This window comes from Stenella coeruleoalba, assembly GCF_951394435.1.
Source record: "Stenella coeruleoalba genome assembly, chromosome: 9".
Classification (NCBI taxonomy): Eukaryota; Metazoa; Chordata; class Mammalia; order Artiodactyla; family Delphinidae; genus Stenella; species Stenella coeruleoalba.
Window position 1 is genome coordinate 33917071 of NC_137155.1, and position 24251 is coordinate 33941321.

At 39.0% G+C, this 24251-nt stretch overlaps 1 protein-coding gene and 2 long non-coding RNA genes across 6 annotated transcripts in view; 2 read left to right on the plus strand and 1 right to left on the minus strand.

Moving 5' to 3' along the window:
• Positions 1–1671, minus strand: part of LOC307191363 — a 447907-nt gene extending 446236 nt beyond the window's left edge. For 2 of the 3 annotated variants that reach the window (XR_013829721.1, XR_013829722.1), the window contains exon 1: positions 1564–1671. This is a non-coding gene — a long non-coding RNA (uncharacterized lncRNA). The remainder of the gene's footprint in view (positions 1–1563) is intronic. The other variant, XR_013829723.1, reaches the window with a different exon arrangement.
• On the plus strand, positions 1645–15402 carry LOC307191365. Its single transcript, XR_013829724.1, has 3 exons — positions 1645–1743; positions 2350–2460; positions 15320–15402. It is a non-coding gene; the product is annotated as an uncharacterized lncRNA (long non-coding RNA).
• A 383-nt stretch (positions 15403–15785) lies between these two features.
• On the plus strand, positions 15786–17860 carry FERD3L (Fer3 like bHLH transcription factor). 2 transcript variants are annotated; one of them, XM_079932308.1, is made up of 2 exons: positions 15786–16293; positions 16909–17860. In XM_079932308.1, exons 1-2 carry the CDS (start codon positions 15919–15921, stop codon positions 17122–17124), a joined length of 591 nt encoding a protein of 196 aa, XP_079788434.1. In that variant the 5' UTR covers positions 15786–15918; the 3' UTR covers positions 17125–17860. The 2 variants fall into 2 exon arrangements, with proteins under 2 accessions (XP_079788434.1, XP_079788435.1); XM_079932309.1 differs by having other exon boundaries at positions 15786–16996.
• The last annotated feature ends 6391 nt before the right edge of the window (positions 17861–24251 follow it).

Consider the following 24251-nt stretch of genomic DNA (forward strand, 5'->3'; position numbering starts at 1 on the left):
TATTAAGGTATGTCTAGAGTACACCCCCCAGCCCCCAGTACCAGAGGGGAAAAAAGACCCAGAGAGTCAGGAAGGAGAGCAAGATCAGAGGGCAGTTGACATGTGAGGGCTCCAGCACTCTGATAACTTTCATATAACCTAACGAAGATAAATAAGAAGAAAATACTCAGGTGAGCAGAAGTTCCACCTGTACAAGTTTTACCCACTAGGACTGTGTCCAATAAAATGTCCTAGAACCTGCACCAGAAATTACTTCTCCTAGGGAATGAAGTAAGGGGAAGACTAAAGAGAGGCCCTGTGCTCTTCCCGAAGGCCAGTGTAATTACTGTTACTACAAAAAATTTCAGTTGATTTGTTCAGGACTGTAGTAGCACATTATGAACTTTAATTCTTCATAACTTTAAATAAATTAAAACCCTAAAGGTGGCATATTTTAGGTTGTAAAATTTCACCCCGTAATGATTACGACATTCATCAAAATCAACCCACTCTCCTTAGAGAACCTTGAAATAGAACATTCCAGGCCAGTATTTTACTGAGGTAATAAAATAATCCACTGCTTTACTCAGGTATTAACCATAGCCACATCCTATCGGAAAAAAAGAATTGCTCCCTCTGGGTACTCATGATGAAAAGCAAAACTGATTATTTCAATGCAAGAAAATGCCTTGGTCTGGGACGAGACATACTAAAGGAAACACCTGGTGTGAAATACATGCCTATAAGGAAAAGAGCGAAGAAGTCAACAGTACTGTATCCCACAGTAACCACGCCCTCCCTGCCCACGGAGGGGGGCTCCTACACTCCACGGAAGTGGACAGTCCTTCTCCACCTCCTTCCCGCAGGTGCTGCGCCACCTCCCACGGCCCCACAGAGGCCGAGCTGCACCTCCCTCTGCGCGGCCGACGCGCACGACGCACGACGTAGACCTGTGCCTGGCGCAGCACCTCCGTCCCTCGGCAGCTCCAAAGACAACACTGCCAGGTCCCGGGAGCCGGGCCGGTGCTCCGGGGCCCAGAAGACGTCGCCCACGTCCGTCAGCGAGTCGCTAGCACCCTGTCCGACTCAGCCGCCGGCCGCCTGCCGCTCCCGGCACCGTGGACCCAACCGAAGACGTGGAGGGCTTCGTGGTCCCTCGCCGCGACCCGCTGACAACCCCCTCAAGTCCCACGCCGCGCTCCCGCTGCCAACCCCACCCGGCATGTGCACGGTTAACACCGATATATTGTCAGTCCCACCGCCCAACCAGCAGGCCGGGCTAACAGAAGGCCTCGGCCGTACCCGGAAGTCCCAGGCCCACCTCAACCCCGGCGACGCCGCCCCCCAAAGCCACTCCAAAAACTGCGGCCAAAACCAAGGGACTAACCGGTGTGTGTGTGGCGGGGTGAGTCAGCCACTCAGCGCCCTGAGCCAGCCCGGTGACGAGGGACGTCAGGCGCCCCCATTTTGAAACTCCTCAATCCTGAGACGGCCACTCGAGGCCCATCCTGGTCAGCCTGTACCGGGCCAGGTGGGTCGGCGTCCTGCCCGGCTCCCGCCCGCACCTCCAGCGACCTGGCCTACCTGTTCCGCCGGAGCAGCGCACTCCTGGTGGACAAGGCGCTCTTCCGCTCTTCTCGTGGGTGCGTGCCTGCGCACGCACGGCTCTCATCTCGGACCAAGACAAGCGCGAGGAAGACGGCATGCGCAGGCGCGCAGAACGTGCTTCCGGCGCTCAAGCAGCAGCTGGGCTGTAACCTCCAGGTGACCCTTTTTAAGCTTCATATTATAGTACCAGTTAGGATTCAGTGCATGTCCTAATGAAAGGGAGCAATATGAGTGAGAAAAAAGGCCCAGTGTGGAACTCCAGAAGAGTCTAAGGCACCAGAGGCCCACTCTATTCTAATACTGTATGTGTTCGGGATGTTTATTCTAAGATGAGAGAAAGCAAATTGACAATGGCGAACAACATTATGGTACTGCTTTCAATGTGGTTTACTTTATTAATAACAAGGGCAGCACTGAGCCAGCTCATACTTTCCCTACACAGTTTTTCGTTTCCATAGCATGCCAAGTCCAAACCTGATATCCAAACAAGGTCAGAGTCACCAGACTGTGAGCTAGTGTTAGGACAAAACAAATCTTGCAAGTCTTGTTTTACCTATAAAGTACAAATAATTTCACAATAAATTTAATTTAATGATAAATTCAGAATAATAAAGACAGAAACTAAAAAACCATTTGACCATTCTTCTCCAGAATCTTAAAACTAAGTATGGTATCTAATCATTTCTGCTGTCTTCAATGTGTCTACCATATTGTAACTCCACCTTGTAATGAACTGAAAGAAATTTATCATGTTCTTCCTAGTGGATTCTGACTGAAGATAACCAATCTGGAGGTAATGGTCCCAAGAGCCACTTCAAAGGACCATGGAGAGGAATAACAGATCATATCCACAGAACATCATCATAAATCCAGGTAGGAGTAACAGAGACTACATTTTGAAGTCTGGAGAGATAGAGAAATAAAATGAGACTGCATACGTTTGTGGGAGAAGATGTAAGCAGACTTGAAAATAGTTCTATTGATGTGGCCACTGGTGGGTGTGGCAACTTAGTTTTAAACATCCTTTAAGTTAATGAGTGTGGATGAGCCAATGTGGTTCTAAAGGACGGAAGCAGGAGAGTCTCAAATTTGGATCTGAGAACTATGTGATATCCTGAGGAAATATAGTGAAAGAGGTCTAAGAAGAGAGTAACAAAAGTGTGTAACAAACCACTTTGCCAAATACGATGACTGATATGACATAATTGCCACTTAGATGGGGTGAGGGGACATGTGTTTGAAAATTAGAATTTTCTCGTGGCATAGAGCGACACTTGTGAGAATGCTCTGGACGGTCATCATCTTTCAGGACCCACAGAGATAATGACAGTAATGGCTTCCACCAAGATGATGGTTTTCTCCATTCATGATGCTAACCAGTATGGAGAGTCCATAATCCTCAAATGATAGCCATAAGCAGCCACAAAAAGGCTAAAGACAGTGGTAGGATAACCAGAAAACCCTGCCCGAGGAAGATTGGTGAGTCAAGAAGCAGGAAAATGGTTAGGGAGCCTTTCACTTCAAAGTTGTTAGTTCTGATACAGCCAGCATTTTTAAGCTTAAGTAAATCACTTAAATTTAGAAGAGATAATATAGGACAGAAATAAATCTAAATGATACCCTTGGTATCCTTACTTTAAGAAAGTTATTTAATGAAAATATCTAGTGAGCTCAATACACTATTCTTCATTGAAGAAAAAGGTGACAAAAAGCTTCCAAACAAAATGCAGATAAAATTGAAGGTGTACATTTCATAGAAAGACTCTGAAAATTGTTGAGGAAATATTAAGTTAGACTCTCTGCTATGTGCTGATATCAGAAAGGTTGCAACGTGAGTTAGTGGGAAATACTGTGACTTGATAATCAAACCCCTGGGCTCTGACCTGTGTTTGATCTTGATGTGAGCATTCACACATTTGTGATCACAACCATTTTAAGACTCATTTGGAAAATGGAAAATTGAGAGAATCTTCTGCATAAGGTTGTGGTATTAAATGAAATAATGCATGCATAGCACTTCACACATAGTAAGTATTCAACAACATTTATTATTATTATTATTATTCTGATCTTGAAGAAGCCTACAGTCTAATGAAAAGGGAGATAATTATCATGTGTAATTCAGATTACAACTTTCAAAATCCTGCTTATTTAATGCCTACAACTTGGAAGATACTATTCAAGGCCCTGGGGATTCAGCTAAGAATCAAAAAGACAAAATCCTGTCCTCATGGAATAAGTCAGTTTGGATCCTTCAGGAGCAGATGCTGAGGCCCAATTAAGAATGAAAAGGCTAGTGTGTGTGTGTGTGTGTGTGTGTGTGTGTGTGTGTGTGTGTGTGTGAGGGTAGGGGGTGGGTGGTATATTGCCTGTGAAATATTAATATAAAGAGAGAGGAAGCAGAACTGGCAAGAAAGCTTTCAGACTGTGGCAGAGATAGGCACTCATGAAAGGAAAGAGGTGAGGAAGCAGAACTGAGTAGAGGGAACATTAGACTGTGATGCAGATGTGACAGTGTCTCAGTCCATAGAGTGGGGAGTTACAGTGCGATGGGAGACTGTCAGCTAACTGCACTCCTCAGAGTTGAATATGTTCTTTCTAGAAGGGAAATCTGAGCACTGCGTCTCCATGGATACCACAGTTCACTCTGTGCCGCATGGATTCACCTCTCCATACGTGTGTTGAGTGGTGGCTCCTCCAGGGTGTCAGTTGAACTCTTTTTGAGCAGAAATTTGGAAGAGAGAGATTAATAGAACCAACTATAACCCCATCACTGCAGTTCTTCTTGTGGTTGCAATGGGTACTCCTTTTCTTCCTCTTCCACTCTCCATTCTAAATTCCTCCCACCCTCAGCTACCATCTCTGCTAGTATTAGAGGCTTATCTAATGATGTAACTCAGACTCTCTTTCCAGGAGTCTGAGTCTGGTAATCCCCTCCTCACTCAAAATTAGATAAGGGATTGCTAAGAGTTACTGAAGTGGATCACCTGAGTTCCATATATTTTCCTCCTGCTCATCAGAGGACAGTGACTGTGCTTCATATCTGCTGATCCCTGAGCACTCCAAAGGTCCACATGGCACCAAAGCTTGTAGTTCAGCAAGACCTTTGCTGTCTTTGAAGCTCAACAACTCTAAGAATTGAGTCCTAAATTTAGTTTCCAAATTTTCTGCTCTCCCACTGATGGAGATAAGAACTTCTTGCCTTCCCACTTCATTTTAAGTCATCTGTAAACTGATTGAAATTTTTATTATCCTTTTTTCACTACGATATCATTGCAACTTATTAACAGCCAGTCAATTTCATTGTCTTTCGATGCATTGCATCCTTCATACTTTTCAAAAGTCTGCATCATTACACTACCCAGGGTAATCCCTTCCACTAGAATATCCTTCCTAGTCTCTACCACTGAAAGTTTTAGCAAATGGACCACCAGTTTGTACAGGAACTGTGTCTCACATACCACTCAGGATGGCAAGTGGTGCACTCCCCAAATCCCAATCCCACTTACCACTTGTTCAGAACACTCTTAGTAGCAACTGTCAGTTTAGATCCTCTAGAAAGGAGATACTGAGATTGAGTTTGAAGTGCAAGAGGGTAGTGGTGGTGGTGGTGGTGGTGGTTGGGTTTTGGGGGAGGAGAGTGGTAACTCCTGGGAAAGATTAAGCGGGAAAAACAGAATTATGCTGAGAAAAGCTTGAGACCATAATACTGATCTAACAGCTATGAAAAAAAAAGATAAGAGGAATGAGGACTGCACAAGAAGAACCTCAAACTATGATGTGGAGCTGACAAAAGCTCAGCAAACACAGTTGGGAGTTCTGGAGCAAATATTCTCTATTGAAGAAGTCCCCCACTGGGCAGAAATGTCCAGGCCCTAGTATGCCTTATGTGCTGAGGCTGGCCAGAAAGAGTATGGCCTCACCTTGAATGCTGCCGTGGCCAAAGGCATTGCTTTTGGATAATATTGGCTAATTGCAATTCCTACAGTTAAAAGAGAAATCCAAGCAGTTAATTGCCATGGTTACCACTAGGAGTTCATGTTCTAATGAGGGAAACTGAAAGTAAAACAAGTGAAAAAGTAGGTATATACTGTGTCAGTTACTTTGTGTGCAATGGAGAAAGATAAAGCAAGGTGAGAAGGTTAGGGAGTGCAAGGCAGAGGAGGGGGAGTACTAGCTTATACAGGGTGATCAGGGAGTGCTTCTCTGATAAGCTGGCATTATCCAAGGACCAGAAGGAAGAGATGGGGTGAGCTATGTGGATGTCTGAGAGAAGAACGTTGCAATCAGAGGCAACAGAAATACAAAGGCACTGAGGCAGATAATGTGCCTGCATGTTTGAGGAACAGCAAAGAGACCAGCATAGCTAACGCAGTGTGAGGGAGGAGGGAAAATAACAAGAGACAAGTTCTCACAGGTGTTGGGGTGAGACAATAGTGTATCATGTAAAATAGTGCCTTTTAAGACACAGTGATGACTTTTACCCTGAGAGAGGTAGAAACTTACTCAGTGTCTCCACTTGACTGTCTAATAAATACATTAAATTTAAGATGTTCAAAGCTGATTTCCTGATCTTCACCCTCCCCCAGATCTGCTCTTGCTGGAGTCTTTCTCATTTCAGTTGTCACAACACTTTCCAATTGCTCAGGCTAAAACCTTGGGATCACCCTGGACTCTCTTCTTTCCTTCATACTCCACGTACAATTCATCAGCAAATCTTGTTGAATTTTCTTCAGCATATATCCTGAATATAACCACTGCACATTACAGAGACCACTATTAACCTGGGCTACTGTAAGAATCTCTGGTCAGGTCTCCCTATCTCCCTCTTGTTCCCTGTAGAATTTATCCTCAACACAGTATCCAAAGGGATTCCTTTAAACAGTAAGTAAATCTTCAAAAGGCTCCAACGGATACCCATCTTACTCAAAGTAGAAACCAAGGTCCTTAAATAATAGAAGCCAAGGGTCCTTAAACCCTGCCTCATACTACCACACTGACCTCATCTCCTAATTTTCTTCCTTCCCTCAATTCTGGCTAATGGCCTCTGTGATGTTCCTCCACTATCCCAGGCATTCTTCTAGCCTATCTTCTCTGAAATGTCAGTTCTCTCACTTGACGTGCACTTAACTAGCTCCCTAGTACCTTCAAGTATTTATTCAAATATCACCTTCCAATCAGACTTTTACATGATAACCGTGTTCAAAAGAGCAACCTGTCCCCAACTTTCAGCACTCATGATTCCACTTACACTAAGCAGTTTGTTTCCATAGCACTTACCACCCTCAACACAATAAAGAATTTTTTGTGTTTCCTATCTTGTTCACTGATGTAATCCAAACCCTTAGATTAGTGCTGCAAGGATCAGGCACATCATAGGCATTCAATAAGAATTTGTTGAAAAACATTATATATAAATTTAGTGTGCAGTTGGGACTTCCCTGGTGGTCCAGTGGTTAAGAATCCACCTGCCAGTGCAGGGGACATGGGTTTGATCCCTGGCCCAGTAAGATCCCACATGCCGCAGGGCAACTAAGCCCCTAGTCCACAACTACTGAGGCCCACGTACTCTGGGGCCCGCGTGCCACAACTACTGAGCCTGCGTGCTGCCACTACTGAAGCCCTCATGCCTAGAGCCCCTGCTCCACAACAAGACAAGCCACCACAATGACAAGCCCGCGCACCGCAACAGAGAGTAGCCCTCACTCGCTGCAACCTCTAGTTGCAGCCCGCGTGAAGCAACAAAGACCCAGCATGGCCAAATAAATTAATTAATTAATTTAATTAATTTGGTGTGCAATAAAGTTTAGTATGCAATAGAATAACAGCTTATAATTTGTATTGATGTGATTAGTACATGCATTATATTAATACATTTAATTTCATTTTCTTATTAAGTAGGAGTCTGAATATATTACATGGAACCAACTTAAATTGCTCACTTTTTTAGGTTAGAATATTGTTTGATTTTTGGCAGTTACATATGTTTCAATTTAATACTAATAAATACTAATATTTTCCCCATATCATAAATGAATAGTATAATGGCAAAAACTGAAAAATTACTAAATTGCAAAACTACACATATAGTATTAATCTCCAAATATACAGAGAACTTATGGACTTAAGGATGAGTGTCAAACTCCTAACATTTATTACAAAGGAAAGTTACTATTAAAATGACATGCAGGGCTTCCCTGGTGGCGCAGTGGTTGAGAGTCTGCCTGCTGATGCAGGGGACACGGGTTCGTGCCCCGGTCCGGGAGGATCCCACATGCCGCGGAGCGGCTAGGCCTGTGAGCCGTGGCCGCTGAGCCTGCGCATCCGGAGCCTGAGCTCCGCAACGGGAGAGGCCACAACAGTGAGAGGCCCGCGTACCGCAAATAAATAAATAAATAAATGACATGCAAAAATATAGTATAGGAAATGAGGAAAAAAAGGAAGTTATTTAGGGGTAGTATTTTATAACATCCTGAGGGATATTTTTGCCTTCACACCTCTCTAATTTTCCACGTTTTTCAAAAAGAAGTGAAGAATTTGGAGAGCGTTCAAATGACAACTAATTTAAGAACTAATATATTCAAAAATCTGGAAAATACATTTATTCCAATGGCTAACTGAAATGGAATTATTTCCTATGAAGAGGGAAAACCTGGGGCAAAAAAAACTAATAACCAATTTTAAGCAGTTTTTCTGTATGATACTTTAAAAATAGATATAAAGTAACATATCTGTCTAATCTTTCAAATCATGGTCTAGTTTTTTAGGTGCCAGCAGAAAACACCACTATAAAAAAGAGATCTGAGATACACTGAAAATATATTTTTTTCTCACATGTTAATCTGTATTTGAGAGGTTCAGCTCTCCTTCATTGAATCATTTCAAGTCCCAGTTTCCTGTTGCTTTGCCATCCTCTAGGGCAGGAGTCAGCGAACTACAGCCTGAGAATCAAATTCTGCCTGGCATCTACTTTTGTAAATAAAATTCTGCTGAAATTCAGCTGCACCTATTCATTTGTGTATTATCTATGGTTGTTTTCACACTATAATGGTAGAGTTGAGTAGTTGTGACAGAGATCAGCAAAACCTAAAATATGTACTATCTGGCCTTCTGCAGAAAAACGTTTCCAACCCCTGCTATAGGGTGATGTCCTTGTCTATATGGTCAATGCTAGCTCACCACCAAAGCACCCACATTCTAGGCTGTGGGAAGAAGGCAAAGGACAAAGTAGAATGCAAAGGTTTCAAGAGACCAACTTGAACTTGCATATATCACTTCTGATTTAACCCATTGGCATAATTTTAGTGGGGCTCAGCTAAAATATGTGTGGGTGGGTCTATTACTAAAAGGAAAATGGTTAAGTAGATACTGGAGAACAATGAGCAATTTCTGCCACAAGTTATCTATGGCAAAAAGAGGGTATGTAGGTGGAAATAAGGATGGAAAGGTTAAGCCTCTTGAAACAGCTGCCCTCTTCATTGAATGAATGAATTTTGACAATGAGAAGCGATTCACAAAGTAGAAGCCTGCTCTGTCCAGGAACTTTATCTCTTCCTTACTTATTCCTAGTTAAATGTATTTCACCCACGGCCTAGCAATAGTAATATTTTAAAGAGCAGATCATCAGCAGAGCATTTGTTTTCAGTGACTAGAGATAAGTCTTTAATCTCTGCAGTGGTAACTTTAACCTGGTATGTATGCTTCCCATCCAGCCTCTTCTTGTTACTCTATAGCACCTCAGTATAATTTCAAAGACACTAGTTACAGATTCAATTGCTTCAGGAGCATTTTTACACTCCCTGACACACACATATACACACATAAACAAGATATATGCTCACCAATTTTATATTCACTTATATTTCTGAGTGCCTTATCTTAGCAAGTCTCCATATTAGGAGTCACAGGGAATGTGGAGATAGGCTCATTAACCAGAGTGAGGATCGGCAAACTAAAGTCCAAGGGCTAAATCCAGCCCACTGCCAAATATTGTAAACAAAGTTTTAGAGAACACAACCATTCTTATTCATTTGCGTATTGTCTATGACTACTTTTATACTAGAAAGGCAAAGCTGACTAGTTCAGCAGAGACTGTATGACCTATAAAAAGCCTAAATTGTTTATTATTTTTTCCATTAACAAGAAAGTTTACCAATTTCTGAACTATGGCATTCTGGGGAGCCCTTGCTTTCATTTGAACTCAGGATTTTAATTAGAATGTTAGTTAAAGGTGTTAATTTGAATGTAAGTAAGAATTTCTTAACTCTAAATGTATTCAAATCATAGAATTGATTTTCTTTTACATTTCTTGAATTTTTTCCTAGAGCTTCTAAAGACAGAAAAGGCGCTCATTTTATTTGGAAATATTTTCATATAATGAATAAGTTTAATGTGGAAAGGATGGGCTTTCCAATAATGTTGCTATGTTAATTGGATATCCAATTGAAAACCAAATAAATCTTGGCCACCACCTCTGTTACTCATACCATAGAAAAATCACTTCTAGGTTGATTAGAGTTCTAAATGTGAGAGGAAAAAAAAAAAGCTTTTAGATGAAAACAAAAAAGAATGTCTTCATCACTTTGGAATAGGTTAAGATTTCTTAAACATGACATAAAGAGTACTATGAAGGAAAAAAAATGATAATTTGGACTCTATTCAAGCTAAAAACTTCCGACCAAAATCCAGAATACTGACAACACCAAATGCTGGTGAGGATATGGAGCAACAGGGACTTTCATTCATTGTTTTTGGGAATGCAAAATGGTACAGCCACTTAGGAAGACAGTTTAGTAGTTTCTTATAAAACTAAATATACTTTTAGCATACAGTCCAATAGTCATGCTCCTTGTCATTTATCCAAAGAAGCTGAAAACTTAGCTCCACACAAAAACCTGCACATGCATGTTTGTAGCAGCTATATTCATAATTGCCAAGACTTGGAGGCAGCCAAGATGTCCTTCAGTAGGTTAATGGATAAATAAATACCCAGACAAGGGAATATTACTCAGTGCAAAAAAGAAATGAGCTATAAAACCATGAAAGACATGGAGAAAACAAATATATATTACAATGTGAAAGAAGCCAATATGAAAAAGCTATATACTGTGTGATGCCAACTATATAGCATTCTGGAAAAGACAAAATTATGGAGATAACAAAAAGATCAGTGATTGCTGGGGGGTAATGGGGGATAAATGGGCAGAACACAGAGAATTTCTAGGGCAGTGAAAATACTCTGTGTTATAATGTTTGATATATGTTATTATACATTTATCCAAACCCATAAAATGTACAGCATCAAAAGTGAATCCTAAGATAGAACTATGGGCTTTGCTCTAAAAAATTTGTCTTAATAAATAAAAATTTATTTTCATCAAAAGACAATCATTAAGAGTGAAAAAAAAGGCCACAGAGTAGGGAGAATATATTTGTAATACATATATATGACATAGGAGTCATAGCTGAATAGATAGATAAATAAATAAATAAATATAAAATTAGCAAAACAGTTGAGCAGACACTTTACTAAGGAGCCAGTACCCAATTAACCAATAAGAAATGGTTTTCAATTTCATTTGTCATGAGGGAAATGCAAGTCAAACCCACAATGTGATACACATGCACATCTTCAGAAAAGCTTGAAAATGCCAGCTGTTGACAAGGATGTGAAGAAACTAGAATTCTAGTACATCACTGGTGACAGTATAAATTGTTACAACCATTTTGGAAAATAACTTATCAATAACTACTAAAGCTGAACATATACATAACCTACTTTAGGTGTATACAAAAACAGGAATGCCTAAATGTTCTCACCTAAGTTATGTACAGAAATAACCATAGCACTGCTATTTGTAATAGATAAAAACTGGAAACTACCCAAATGCCCATAGACAGTAGAAGATATATTCACACAATGAAATACTATTCAGCAATGAGAATAATATACATGAAGCCCATTTTAAAATGTTGAATGGAAGACATGAAAGAGTACACATAGTTTATTTTTATATAATGCTCAAAAATTGGCAAAATTAATCTTGGAAGTCAAGAATAATACTTTGGAGAGTGTTCTGTGACACGATATAGGTACGATGTTGTGGGAGAGGTTGAAATAGTCTCAAGCCATATACTTAATATTTACCTGTTTTTACATAATCTCTAACTTCAGTGGTTCATTCTACTCCTCAATTTGGGCAGAGGTTTCATGAGTATGCTTACTTTATGAAAATTCATTAAGCTGCACATATATGACTGGTGAATTTTTAAGTATATGTATTAAACTTAAAAAAAATAGTTTACCTAAAATAGAAAAATAAAAGAGATGCATATACATTCTCCTAACTCTAAAATCAGCCAAGGCCATAAACCATGCATAATTTGAAATGGATTAAGAAGAGAATGCAGGCCCCTGTCTCTGTGTCAGCTAAGGAAGTGTTTCTTAGACTTTTCTCCCTGCAATCATGACAAACATTTACCTTTGTTTTATTTTATCATTTTCCTGAAAATTGCTTAATGATCTATAAGAATAAGAGAAGGGGCACGAAGAAGGGAAGGAAGGGAAGAATTTTAATAAATTTGGGAGAGTTAGGTATTTGCTTTACTCGCTGGATACTTTTTTATCTACTTTTCTCTCCTTAACACTCTTAATCCCATGCTCCAGCCCCCTTAGCAGTTACTGCTCAGGCTATTCCTGGTCATTTATTTTTTTCTGCCTTGATTCTGAATATAAGATAATCGTACAGCTCTTGTTCAACTTATGATGGACTTACATCCAGATAAAGCCATCATAAATTGAAAATATTGAAAGTCAAAGTGTGTTCAATACACCTAACCTACTGAACATCATAGTTTAGCCTAGCCTACCTTAAACATGCTCAGAATACTCACATTAGCCTACAGTTGAGCAAAATCATCTAACACGAAGCTCACTTTATAATAAAGTATTGAATATCATGTAATTTATTGAATACTGTACTGAAAGTGAAAAACGGAATGGCTGTATGAGTACAGAGTGGTTTTAAGTGTATGGGTTGCATACCCTTGCCATAGCATGGCTGACTTGGAGCTGTGGCTTGCATCCACTGCCCAGCATTGCAAGAGCCATATCATACAGCGTATCACTAGCCAGAGAAAGGATCAAAATTCAAAATTTGAAGTACAGTTCCTACTGAATGTGTATTGCTTTTGCACCATAGTAGTCAAAAAAATCATTGAAGTCGAACCACGGTAAATCAGGGACCATCTGTATACACAAAATGTTTAATGTTTAACTGGGATGGCCAACAGAGATAAAGCAGGTAATAAACTAAGCAAAACTGTCATTTCGTAATCATTTCCTGAAACATCTTGATCAAAATTTGTTGAGGGCTTATCAAACTCTTTCCAAAAGCCTCCATGTAGGTCACTGAATAATTATAAAACATCTATAGGCCTGGAACCCAAAAGAATCAAGTTTGAATTTAATGTCCTTTAATCCTCAGTTGGGTTTTTAAAAAATGTTTCTCTCTTCTTTCAAATCTAGGAATGAAAATAATAGTTCCTTCCAGTGAAATGAACTGTTTTAAACCATATCGTACTTTACAAGTTTACTGCATTTACTATTTATATTTGCTGTGGAACCAAATATCCACAAAAACCTTTTTTTTTAATAATATGGATGTTTCAAAATAAGCAGAGAAAGCAATTTCACTTATTTCTGTTCTATAATTAATTATACTTATAAACAAAAAGTAGATTCAATCATGATAACTTAGATTTTAACATTTTTCTCTGATTATGTCACCATGATTAGAACCTTGTAAGATAAACAAATTATTGTGGTACAAACAGAAATGTTTATCTTGGGATTTTGTGATAAAATTGAAGAGAAGGTATTTTTAAATAGTTGCTATATGCATGCCTATTAAACATTTTAATAAATTCTCTAATATTTTAATAGAGAATCTCAACCCAGTTTCAACCCAATCCTGTGTATTGGTTCCTTTAATTTTTCTACAGTTTCTTTTGTGATGTGATTGTTGAAAAATTCATTCCCTTAGATAAAATCATAAAGAATTTTAGTCCAAGAAAAGTGTCTCTTAGAGTCTCATGATAGCTTCTGACATTTATTTTATTAAATTTTAAATTTAAATTTCTACCATATTTCCCTTCATTAAATGTCCTAATGTATGTTTGATGTAGAACTAGATTCTCACTAGGTGAGGTATTTATTCCGCTTATGTATGCATTTAAAAGGAAAAAAGAAGTCATGAGAAACATTCAACAACTGCAAATCAACTATAAAATTTATCCAAACGCTTAATGCATTAAGTTAAACAAGAGTTAGAAAGAATGTTACTGCTTGTCAAAACAAAAATTAATCCTCCCACTTACTTTTTCCTTAGCCACTGTTGAAATTCCAATTCTTTTTTTATTCTTCAGTCTTCTCTGAGAGAAGTTTAGTAAAAACCAAATAGGTAATCATAATCAAAGATCTCATTCTCATTACGTCTTTCAGGAACATTAATTTTGTTTCTTTTCTGCCTGAGTTATCACAATGCAAATTGGAGAGTTAAGAGTAAACACAAGCAAGAGAAAAGAAAACTAATTAAAGGACAAAAGAGCAAGGGAGAACCTAGACACAAATGGGTTAAAAAAGAAGAAGAAGAAGAAGAAAGCAAAAAGAAGACTACAAGATGATATTGCTTTAATAGTATCTGGGAGTACTCACCGGAAGGCTAGGAAAAAGAAAAGGAATTGTGCTTACCTGTTAGAAATAAGCGGTTTCTGGGAGCTGTCCAATGTACTAACTTAACCATCATAGTCTCAACTTACCTTGTTAATAGGAAATGATGTCCTAGGTATTTCTCCCTTGAACCAAGGCATCTCTGTACTCATCTTTTTAAGCTATTTCTTTTAACACATGTTTAAAATGATTTTCTACTATGTTGTTCTGCCCCACCATGTCTTCTTAAAAATCCCTACACAGAATAATTAAATAAATATAGCTACTGGCAAAAAAAAAAAAAAAAAAAGGAAGAAGAAGGAAAAATGAACCCTTCTTTGTTAGATATATATATATATATATATAATATGAAATCAGTAAAATTTTATTTTCGCTATCCAAATTTTAAGTCTTTTTTCATCTCAAAAGAAAAAAAAGATAACCAAACTCTCTCTTAAATAAAATGCAGTAAAGTATAGTTTCCACTCTTAAATCCTGTAGGCTGGTAATGAGGGAAACAAACCAGATAGAAGTGTCAGGGTTATTCTTTGTTCACGAATACTGATCAGCAATTTAAAATTTGAAAGACTTCTCAACAGAGGGTGAGCTGATCGACCAATTGGTTTATCAAAGGGTGAATCGCAGTTTTGAAAAGAGACTGAAGTTGTTTTATTTGGGGGGGAGAGTTTACTTTGCCTCCCATGCTGGGATTATACAGTAAAGCACACTGGGTGGAAATATTCTGAGCTTCCCTTTTTCGTTTTATTGTCATAACTTTTGCCCCCTAAGTAAAATCATTTACCTGGGTGGGAGATAGGGTTAGGAAAGGAAAGTCAAGTACCTCAATTGTTAGACTGATTACAGCAAAACAGATTTTAGAAGTCAGGGTTGGTAAAGCGAAAGGAGAGCTGTTTACAACCCAGTGGAAAGAGAAAGCCGGTTCCAACAGCGACTCTGGGGAATGCACTCTCGGCCCCCCTACCGTGCTTACTTAAGCTAATGGAAGATCTTGCCTTTCAGTAGCCGCTGCACTGGGATACCAGACAAACAGCTCCCCTCGACCCCTGGCAGACAGGGCCCCTCTTCAGGACATCATTAAAAGCACATGCAGTTGTTTCACACCCACTGGCAGCCTAGGGTGGCAAGATTCAGAACTCCTACTCTGAAGCCAAGGAGAAGCCAGAGCGGTGGAAAACATCCTTGCTTTGAAAATCCAAAGCTAAATTAAAGAACTACGTGAGATAAGGAGCCTGAAGAATATTAGTTGGCTGCGGGGGTGTGGAGAGACACAAAAAGCACAGCAGGTAAGGGCTGGGAGTTGTTGCCAAGAAGGAACTGTCCCAGGTGGCACAGCAAAAAGGATCGCAGAATTGGAGGCCTGTCCCTTTGAGTCTTCCATGCGTGCTCAAGCTTGTCTTCTTCCATCAGTTTCGAGAGGAGCGACGTTGTCAGAGCCTTCCCTGTCGGTGCAACTAATCCTGTTATCAGCTTGGTTATAAATATTAATGTCCCCTGGTCCTTCGGTGATGGTGACCCATCAGATTCAGGGCTATTAGGAAGCCCATCACCAGCCTCGCCCCTCCCTTCGAGAAACCGATGCGACGCAGGGCCAAGCCGACGCGATGGCAGCCTATCCCGAGAGCTGCGTGGACGCCACCGTGCTGGACTTCGTCGCAGACCTGTCCCTAGCCTCCCCGGGGCACCCTCTTCTCTGCGACTTCGCACCCGGGATCCCCTATGGAGACCACCAGGACCTTGTGCTCCGAGAGGAAGGACCCAGGAGTCTGGCGCGTTTTGAGGACGATCCAGAAGAAGAGGAGGGTGAAGTAGAAGAGGGGGGAAACGAGGAGGAAGAGGAGCACGGGAGAGGCGCCTCCCTGCTGGGCCGCCCCAAGAGGAAAAGAGTGATCACGTACGCCCAGCGCCAAGCCGCCAACATCCGAGAGAGGAAGCGGATGTTCAACCTCAACGAGGCCTTCGACCAGCTGCGGAGGAAGGTACCCACTTTTGCTTACGAGAAGAGGCTGTCTCGGATCGAGACCCTACGCCTGGCCATCGTCTACATTTCCTTCATGACCGAGCTCTTGGAGAGCTTCGAGAAGGAAACCGGCTGAGCCAGTGTGGGATGAAAGTGTCTGCCCCCTCCTCGCCTGGGCGCGCGCGGGTTTGGGGTGTTTCGGGACCCGGCAGTGGGTGTGGCTGAAAGGCCAGGAGGGACGCTCCAAGACAGAACGTCTGGCCTTCGGGAGCTTGGTTCTGGATTATAAAATTCCCACAGCCCTCGAGAAGCGTGGAAGCCGTAGAGTTAATATATACGCGATCGCTCTCAGCGGAGTGTGGGGCAGGAGCGGGCGGGGCAAGTTAGGACTGGTTAAGAAAGAGTTGGGGCAGTCGAGGCCCACGCCCCAAAGCAGCTTTTGTCAGGCGGGTGGGACGTTAATCCTCTCCGAAAAGGAAGACTTCGGGGCCTTCTATGGAGTCCCATATCTCCCTCCTTCTTACGTGTGTGTGTGTGTGTGTGTGTGTGTGTGTGTGTGTGTGTGTGTGTGTGTGTGTTTTAATGTAAATATAAAAGAAGCATTCCTACTTTTTTTTTTTTTTTTTTTTTTAAGCCTCAAGAATCGGTGCTCAGCCATCCCAGGCAGGCACTCCGCTCCGGCCGTGCTCTTAGGGAGGCCTTGGACCAGAAACCCGCGAGGAGTGCGGTACTGGGTCTTCTGAAAGGCCAAGGGGCTCCGGATCTCTCCTCCGGTCCTCTTAGGCTTGTCGACAGGCAGAATGAAGGAGATGAGAAAGGAAGGGGAGTCGAAGGGACGGGCGACCTCTAAAAAGGAACATTATCCCCCCCTTCCTTCCCTCCCCCTCCCTTTCCCTCCCCTTAGGCTCAGAACAGCAACCCTGTTATGGACGCTTGAACCCAGAGGTGACTGCTCCGGCCCACGAGCTGGAGGTGCACCTAGGTTTACAGGGTGTCTTGGGCGCCCCGAGCCTTTACCGCCCGCGGGTGCTTTCCCCTGTCGCCTACAGGGGGGAAAAGGGCTGGGTCCTCCCAGGGGCAGCGACACCTGAGTGCGCACTTTCAAATTTTTAGCTGAAGGTAGGGAAAGATAGCTATTATTCTATTCGCATCTAGGGACAGGAGAGACAAAACGTCAGAGGAGGAGTTGCATTCTTCCACTTTGCCAAAATGTGTGCGATGGAGATGAGGTTGAAGCAGGACCATGCTGAGGGGCTCCCTCGAGTTTGGACGGTCTGCCATTCCACAGTTCTTCCTTCTGGGCAACCTGCTAACACCTGAACTGGGGTTCTTCAGACAGGAGTAGGTAAGTGAGGAGAGGAAGCGGAATGAATAATGCCCATCTAACTGTAAAGTCCGTAATCCTAAAAATAAATCCTGTTATTCCAACACTTTATTTTGCTCTCACTTCTCACATCCTTGCGCGGAGGCACACAGACACACACAAATCTCCGTATCATACTTTTAGAAATATAATTCATCTTATTAAGAAGTAATATATACTCATCGCAAAAAGTTTAGAAAATAAAAGTTTAAAAAAGAAATAAAATTTAAATCACTCCTCATTACCTCACAGTTAGCATTTTTATCTATTTCCTTCCAGTCTTTTTTTATACAGAAATAAATTCAGTGTGTTTAACAAATTTGGGATAGTTTTGGAATTTATCTTTTTCCACTCAGCCTTATAGAATGAGCACTTTTCCCTTTAAATATTATTCAAACGTAATTCTAATCATTGTATTTTATTGTTATATCCGTGTATCACAACCTAACTCCAATCCTTTACAAGTGGATAGCTAAGATATTTTCTTATTTAAAAAAATAAATGATGATGCAAGAGCATTCTTATAAATGTCTTCTCTGCCTTTGATAATTTCCGGATATTAGGTAACTAGAAGTGAAATTTTTTCATCAAGTGAACATTTAAGTGTGTGGCTACAAATGGCCAGATTGCCTTCCAAGCAGATCTGCCAGTTCACACTCCCTCCCACCAGAATTACAGCGATTTTCTTGTCTCTCATACACCTTCATTTAAAACTTTTCCTAGTTCTCCTATCTATAGGAACTGAATTAGCTCTGAAATGACTACCCTCGCAAAGATGATTTCTTATTTTGAGTATCTTTTCACCAGGACTGTTTCCACCTCTACCATAAGAACATCAGGATAAACAGGTAAAAGAAAAAAAGGTAACCAACTAAACCAAACAACAACAAAACCAGGGAGTGTATTTTTTTCTTTAATTCTCTAGCACCTTTACTAAAATAAACTGAAGTTTGGACAATGACCTCTGTATCAGTTTTATAAAATAAAATTACTCATTTTCTCCTCTTTTTCTAGACAACTTTTTGACTGCTCAGACTAGCATATGTGTATTTTTAAAGACACATTTAAAATTACTCATTTTAATGTGTCAAAGAAAAATAACTATTTCTCAACTCATCATCAAACAGTATTCTGCTCCCCACCTTCTTCTGTAGTGCAAGTGGCTCCATCAATCCCTCATGTTTATCCAGTTATTTATTCATTCAATTAAAAAGGTGTGTTGACGTTTTACATATAGGGTGAATGGGTTCAAAATTGAAAGAGCTTATAGAAGCTCCCTTCCTTCTCCCACTTAAAGTTCTCCTGAGAATTAAACATCATTTTTTTAAATCTGCAAGTGATGAATAAGTTTTTCTAAAAAGATTCAACTTTAGGAATCATTAATATTTTGTTGAAAGAGCCAATTTTGAAAATAAGAAATTTTTAAAAACTGCATAGACAAAGGACCTCAAAATCATCGGGTCCTGAAGAGTAAATACAACCATCCATCATCCTTAATGCTCTCCCTCATATTCTGAACCATTCTGTTATATTCTTAGTAATCTCATGGTATCCTACAGTGAATACTTCTTATTCAGTATAGTAAATAATACCCAAAGAAGCTCTAAATAAAAAGGTTTTTCCCATTATTATTAGAATTATGTCCATGATTCTTAAAACTGTTACAGCTCATAAATGCTTCGTTCTTTGTTTTTTTATATGCTTAGAAGCTGCTCTAAAATGTAAAGTCTCTTAAGATTTCTTCTTAATCATTGTACTAACTGAGTAATTTGAAACCAAATAAGGATCAGAAATACAGAGAAATGGGGACTTCCCTGGCAGCCCAGTGGTTAAAACTCCACACTCCCAGTGCAGGGGGCATGGGTTCGATCCCCGGTCAGGGAACTAAGATCCCGCATGCTGCACGGAGTGGCAAAAAAAAAAAAAAAAAATACAGAAAAAAATGGATTGACTTATTCCTTATACCAAATCATCCATAGAGATAAAGCAAAATTATCTGCATTTCGAACATGAATCTAAACACCTCGATGTCTTGACACTCAACTTTTCTAAGCAACGTGATAATTTTAGTTTTCCCATGTTAGATCCATAAATTCAGTGCACTCTTTAATACAAGTGATTTTAGTATTTAATACATCCTATGTTAAAATTGTCTTATTCTTTATTACCTCCTAAACCAACATTGATAGAAATATTAGCAGACATAGTTTTTTCAATACCTTCCAACAGTTAAAAAAATCCTAAGGGTATCAATTACTTCTGGAAAATTGTAATAATTGGTTTTTGAAATCTTAAAGTAATTTGGACGTTTGGAATGTAAATACCATTTTAGACATTGCTTGGAGGCGATTTATTTATACACTCTTTACTGACTGAAAACTGCCTTTTGGTCTCAAACTAAGTTCCCCATAACTATCAGGTTACTATTAGTATTCAGATATGTAAACCAAAAAAAAAGATCTAAATGAAATCATATTTGAAAGATAATCAGGCTTTCCAAGGAAAGTAAAAATAATCAAAAGCCTTTGCCATCAACAGGCAGCCATTCAGGCTGATCATCTTTTACAGTTACCCAATGTGAAAACAGATTTTGGCAAAATTAGCACTGGAAACTGAACCAAATTTCATGCTATTATGCATAATTCCTGCATGAACATAAATTAAGACCCTGGGATTCGTGTTTATTATTGCATTTGTCAGCATTTCCATTATAAAAACACTATTGTGAAAGGTTTATAACAGCTTCAAAAATTTGAAATGAAACTTGATAAAGCACAGTTTAGCATAACTTTTTTTTGTAATTATAAATCTTCAAAGAAAATTTCAAAGTTAATGAAGACACTTAGGTATACTTTACGTGTGAGGTTCCCAAATGTACCTGCAACTTTAAAAACCAAGAGATTCTATTTAATACAAAATATAAATTAGATTATTTTTATTTAGATTTATTTTTATCAAAAATAGCTGGCAGATTAATATTGAACTTTAAGTACTAACTCTACTTATTGGGTGATATTACTTGATTAAATTATAGTTTAAATGTGTTAGAAAAGTGTTGGTATATATCTATATCTTGACCCAAGTTCAGTCAAGTTTCCTGAACTTTCCCAATATTTTGGGTGAAGTTAGTCCCAGTTTCTGGTCAGCGCCCTCTCTTCCTGTGAATGCCTGACTAAAAAAGGTTACAAAACAAGAGTCAGCAGTTCTGACCATTTTGTTTTGACTTTGGGGTTTCTTTGAATCCAAAGCTTAAAACCAAACCTGGCGAAGGAAGAGAAGGAAAGGAAAGAAGCAATGCAAACTGACAGGAATAAAATACCAGGAAGATGGAAAAACTTCTTCAAGTGTCTATAAACCAAAGCCTATAAATTTCCACAATGTTCTCTGTGATACCAAATTTTAGTTCTGTGCCTAAAACACATTCCGTAAGGACGTGTAAGGAAATGCAAAGAATAGCATGAATGTATTTTTAAACATTCTTTACAGCTAATATTTGGTAGAATTCCACTCAGTTTTGCAGAAGGCAAAGAACATTTAATATTCAGTGAAGTCAAGAGTTTGACAAATATGCTGCGAATTATCATAATAAAATGTCATAATTATCATAATAAAATGTTTACTTAGCACATTATTGTTTTCAAAGCACCCTTCGCATACTTTCTTTCATTTGATCCTCTGAATGGATTTCAACAAGATCTAGAGTCTCTCAAGTAAATTGAGGCATCAGTTTACCATCTTAAAAATTCATTCACCTATGGAAATCAGCATGATACTGAGATTCCTATAAAGGACCAGTGGTCACATGTAAGCAACACATTTCTTTGAAAGATATTGCCTTCAAGATCAAAAGCACCTTAACACACTCTGTGGATGATAAATTATACAAAAGGCTGGTACACTCTGGCTCCCTCAAAGGCCACATTTTACAACCTTCTATTTAAGGCTCTGTGAAGGAGATTTCCACCTGCAGCCAGCAAACGTAGATGATCTCAAAGCAGATGTTATGGACAGCTTTTTATGATTTCAAGTCTTCAAAAAGGAGGAAAATATCTATAAGAATATGGAAATAGAACAAACAGTTGGCGAACAGTAGAAGACAACAATGTCATGTAAACATATGTGAATGAATGAATGATGAATGTGATTACACAATTATTTTACTGCAGATAATTTTGTAACTTCTTCAAAACTTCACAGGCTGTATTTGTTACTGGTCAGATCTTAAACTGATTGACTGTATTTAGTCCTAGAGTTTAGTAAAATGTTGGCTACATTTAATCCCATAGTTTAGTGAAATGTTGGAGAAACTAGAAATGGTCTAAAGGAGAACAAGAGAATAATTGGATTATTAGGTCTGGATGAAGTAATATCTATAATAAGTAGTAATGTCTATAATTACTGTATTGCGTACTTACATGACAGCACATGTTGATAACTATTGAAGTTCACAATAATTTTAGGCTATAGACATGATTATTACTCTGTTAGTGATGAAATCACTTTGGAATAAGGAAGTTAAATAACTTGCCCAAAGGTAATCAGCTCATAAATAGTGAAGCGAAGATTTACACACAGTCAAGGATTTCAGAGACAAAACTCTCAGGGTCTGAGTTTATTTCTGAACGATTGTATGATTGTTGTATTTAAGTAGAAATAGTGTGGTAAAAAATAGTAAATGTTCATCTTTACTGATGATCAGAAATGTAGGCATGGGCATATCATGCGGAGGGATTTAATCGCTGCAGTGGAATGGGGAAGGTGGACTACTGATGGAATTTTTTGAAGAGTCTCTGAACTAATCTTCTATGGATATTTTAAAGCCACGACTTTCCTCAGGTGGCTTCAGTGCAATCCTGCCAGAAGAGAAGAGAAAAAACTCTTTTGATGAACATAAACACAAGCTTTGGAATGTGACAGAGGTGGGTTTGAATCACAAGTACATAGCATAATGCTGTGAAAGCTAGTACAACTTACTTAACCTTGTTGACCCTCAGTTTCTTCATCTTTAAAGATAATAACACTCGTCTCATAGGGCTTTTATGAGAGTTGACTGAAATATGTATACAGACTAAATGGTGCAGGGTGAGCACTCAGTAAATGGTAACTACTATTAAAATACACATCATCATCACTATAATTATTATTATATCCCTTCCAGTTCTATGGCAATGAAAACTCAAAGAATAAGACATCAACTTCACCACCAATGGTAATACATGAAAGCATAAAATATATAAAGAGCAGGGCTCATTGTATAATGCTTTAAAATAAGCTGAAAAAAATGAAATGAATTTTTTTATTGTCCCAAATTTCTTATTCCTGGAATATTTAAGTGTCAGCATTTAGTCCTAGTCTATGTATCCTTCTAAGTGGAGCAATAAACCCTCAATATACCTCCAAAACTTCCTAATTTAATCTGCTACTGTAAGAGAACATATATTAAAAAGGAAGTGACTTTAAATCTGAAAAAAATGAACTAAATTCATTCAAAGGAGTTCTATTTTGTCAGCAGCCCAGACATTATATTAAATATATGCTTTCCAAATCAGTGTGGATTTATTCAAATCAGCTGATTCCTGATGGAATAGTTCTGTATCTTAATTGCAATAGTGGTTACACTAATACACATGTGATACAATGAAATAGAACTGTATCATTTCATACCAATGTCAATTTCCTGGTTTTGATATTGTACTGTAGTTATATACAATATAACTAATGGAGGAAACTGAGTGAAGGGTACACAGAACCTCTGTGCACCATCTTTGTAATGGCCTGTGAGTCTATAAGTACATATTTCAAAATAAAAAGTGAAAAAATAGATAATTATTTTGACATTACTTTGAACCTATAAAGCACCTTATAAATGTAAATTATCATTAATTTCAGGGAGACATTCACATACACTTGATACACATAATGCTCTACAATTTTTCTTTAAGTATTCCATAAAGTGAAACCAAGTTTGTGCATGCTACTGTGTGGGTCCTGGAATAAAAATCAGTACTGTACCCCTAAAGGTCATAGTCAAGAACTGAGTATCTGATTCTATGTCCCTTGGTCCATGTTGACATTCTTGGCCAGATTACATTCTCAGGTATGGATTTATAGTAGTGAGGAGCTTCACATCCTAATTGTCATCCTAATTGTGCTACTTACTAACTTAGATAACTCACTTAAAATTCCTGGGCTTTAATACTTTGATTTGTAAAGTGGAAATAATTAACACATTATTAAAAGTATCATAAGAGATCATGTAAAGTGTTTAGTACAGTGCCTCATGCAAAATAAATATTTAGCCAATATTGTAATTGTTGCTTATGCCCTTTCAATGTTGAATGTGTATGCAGAGCAAAATGACAATTCAGCCTTTTAAGAAGGACTCATGAGAACACATATAAAAGCAATATTAAATAGTTGTCCTGTCTCTCCTAAATGAATCAAAGTCTTTCAGACTTAGTCTTTTAGCATGGTATTTTGTGCCCAACTTGTTGCCCTAATAAAGTGTTTTTGTTTAGTTTTGTTTTAAAACCATAAAAATTTAAGGGTAAGCCTTCTGGTCCATGACATACATAATTATAATCTTTGGTCTGCCAGGAAGGTCACTGTAAATC

Coding starts and splice junctions, on each gene's coding strand:
- FERD3L (XM_079932308.1), top strand. CDS start 15,919: ATGGCAGCCTATCCCGAGAGCTGCGTGGACGCCACCGTGCTGGACTTC. Junction 16,294..16,908: donor TCGACCAGCTGCGGAGGAAG/GTACCCACTTTT, acceptor TTTTTTTTTAAG/CCTCAAGAATCGGTGCTCAG.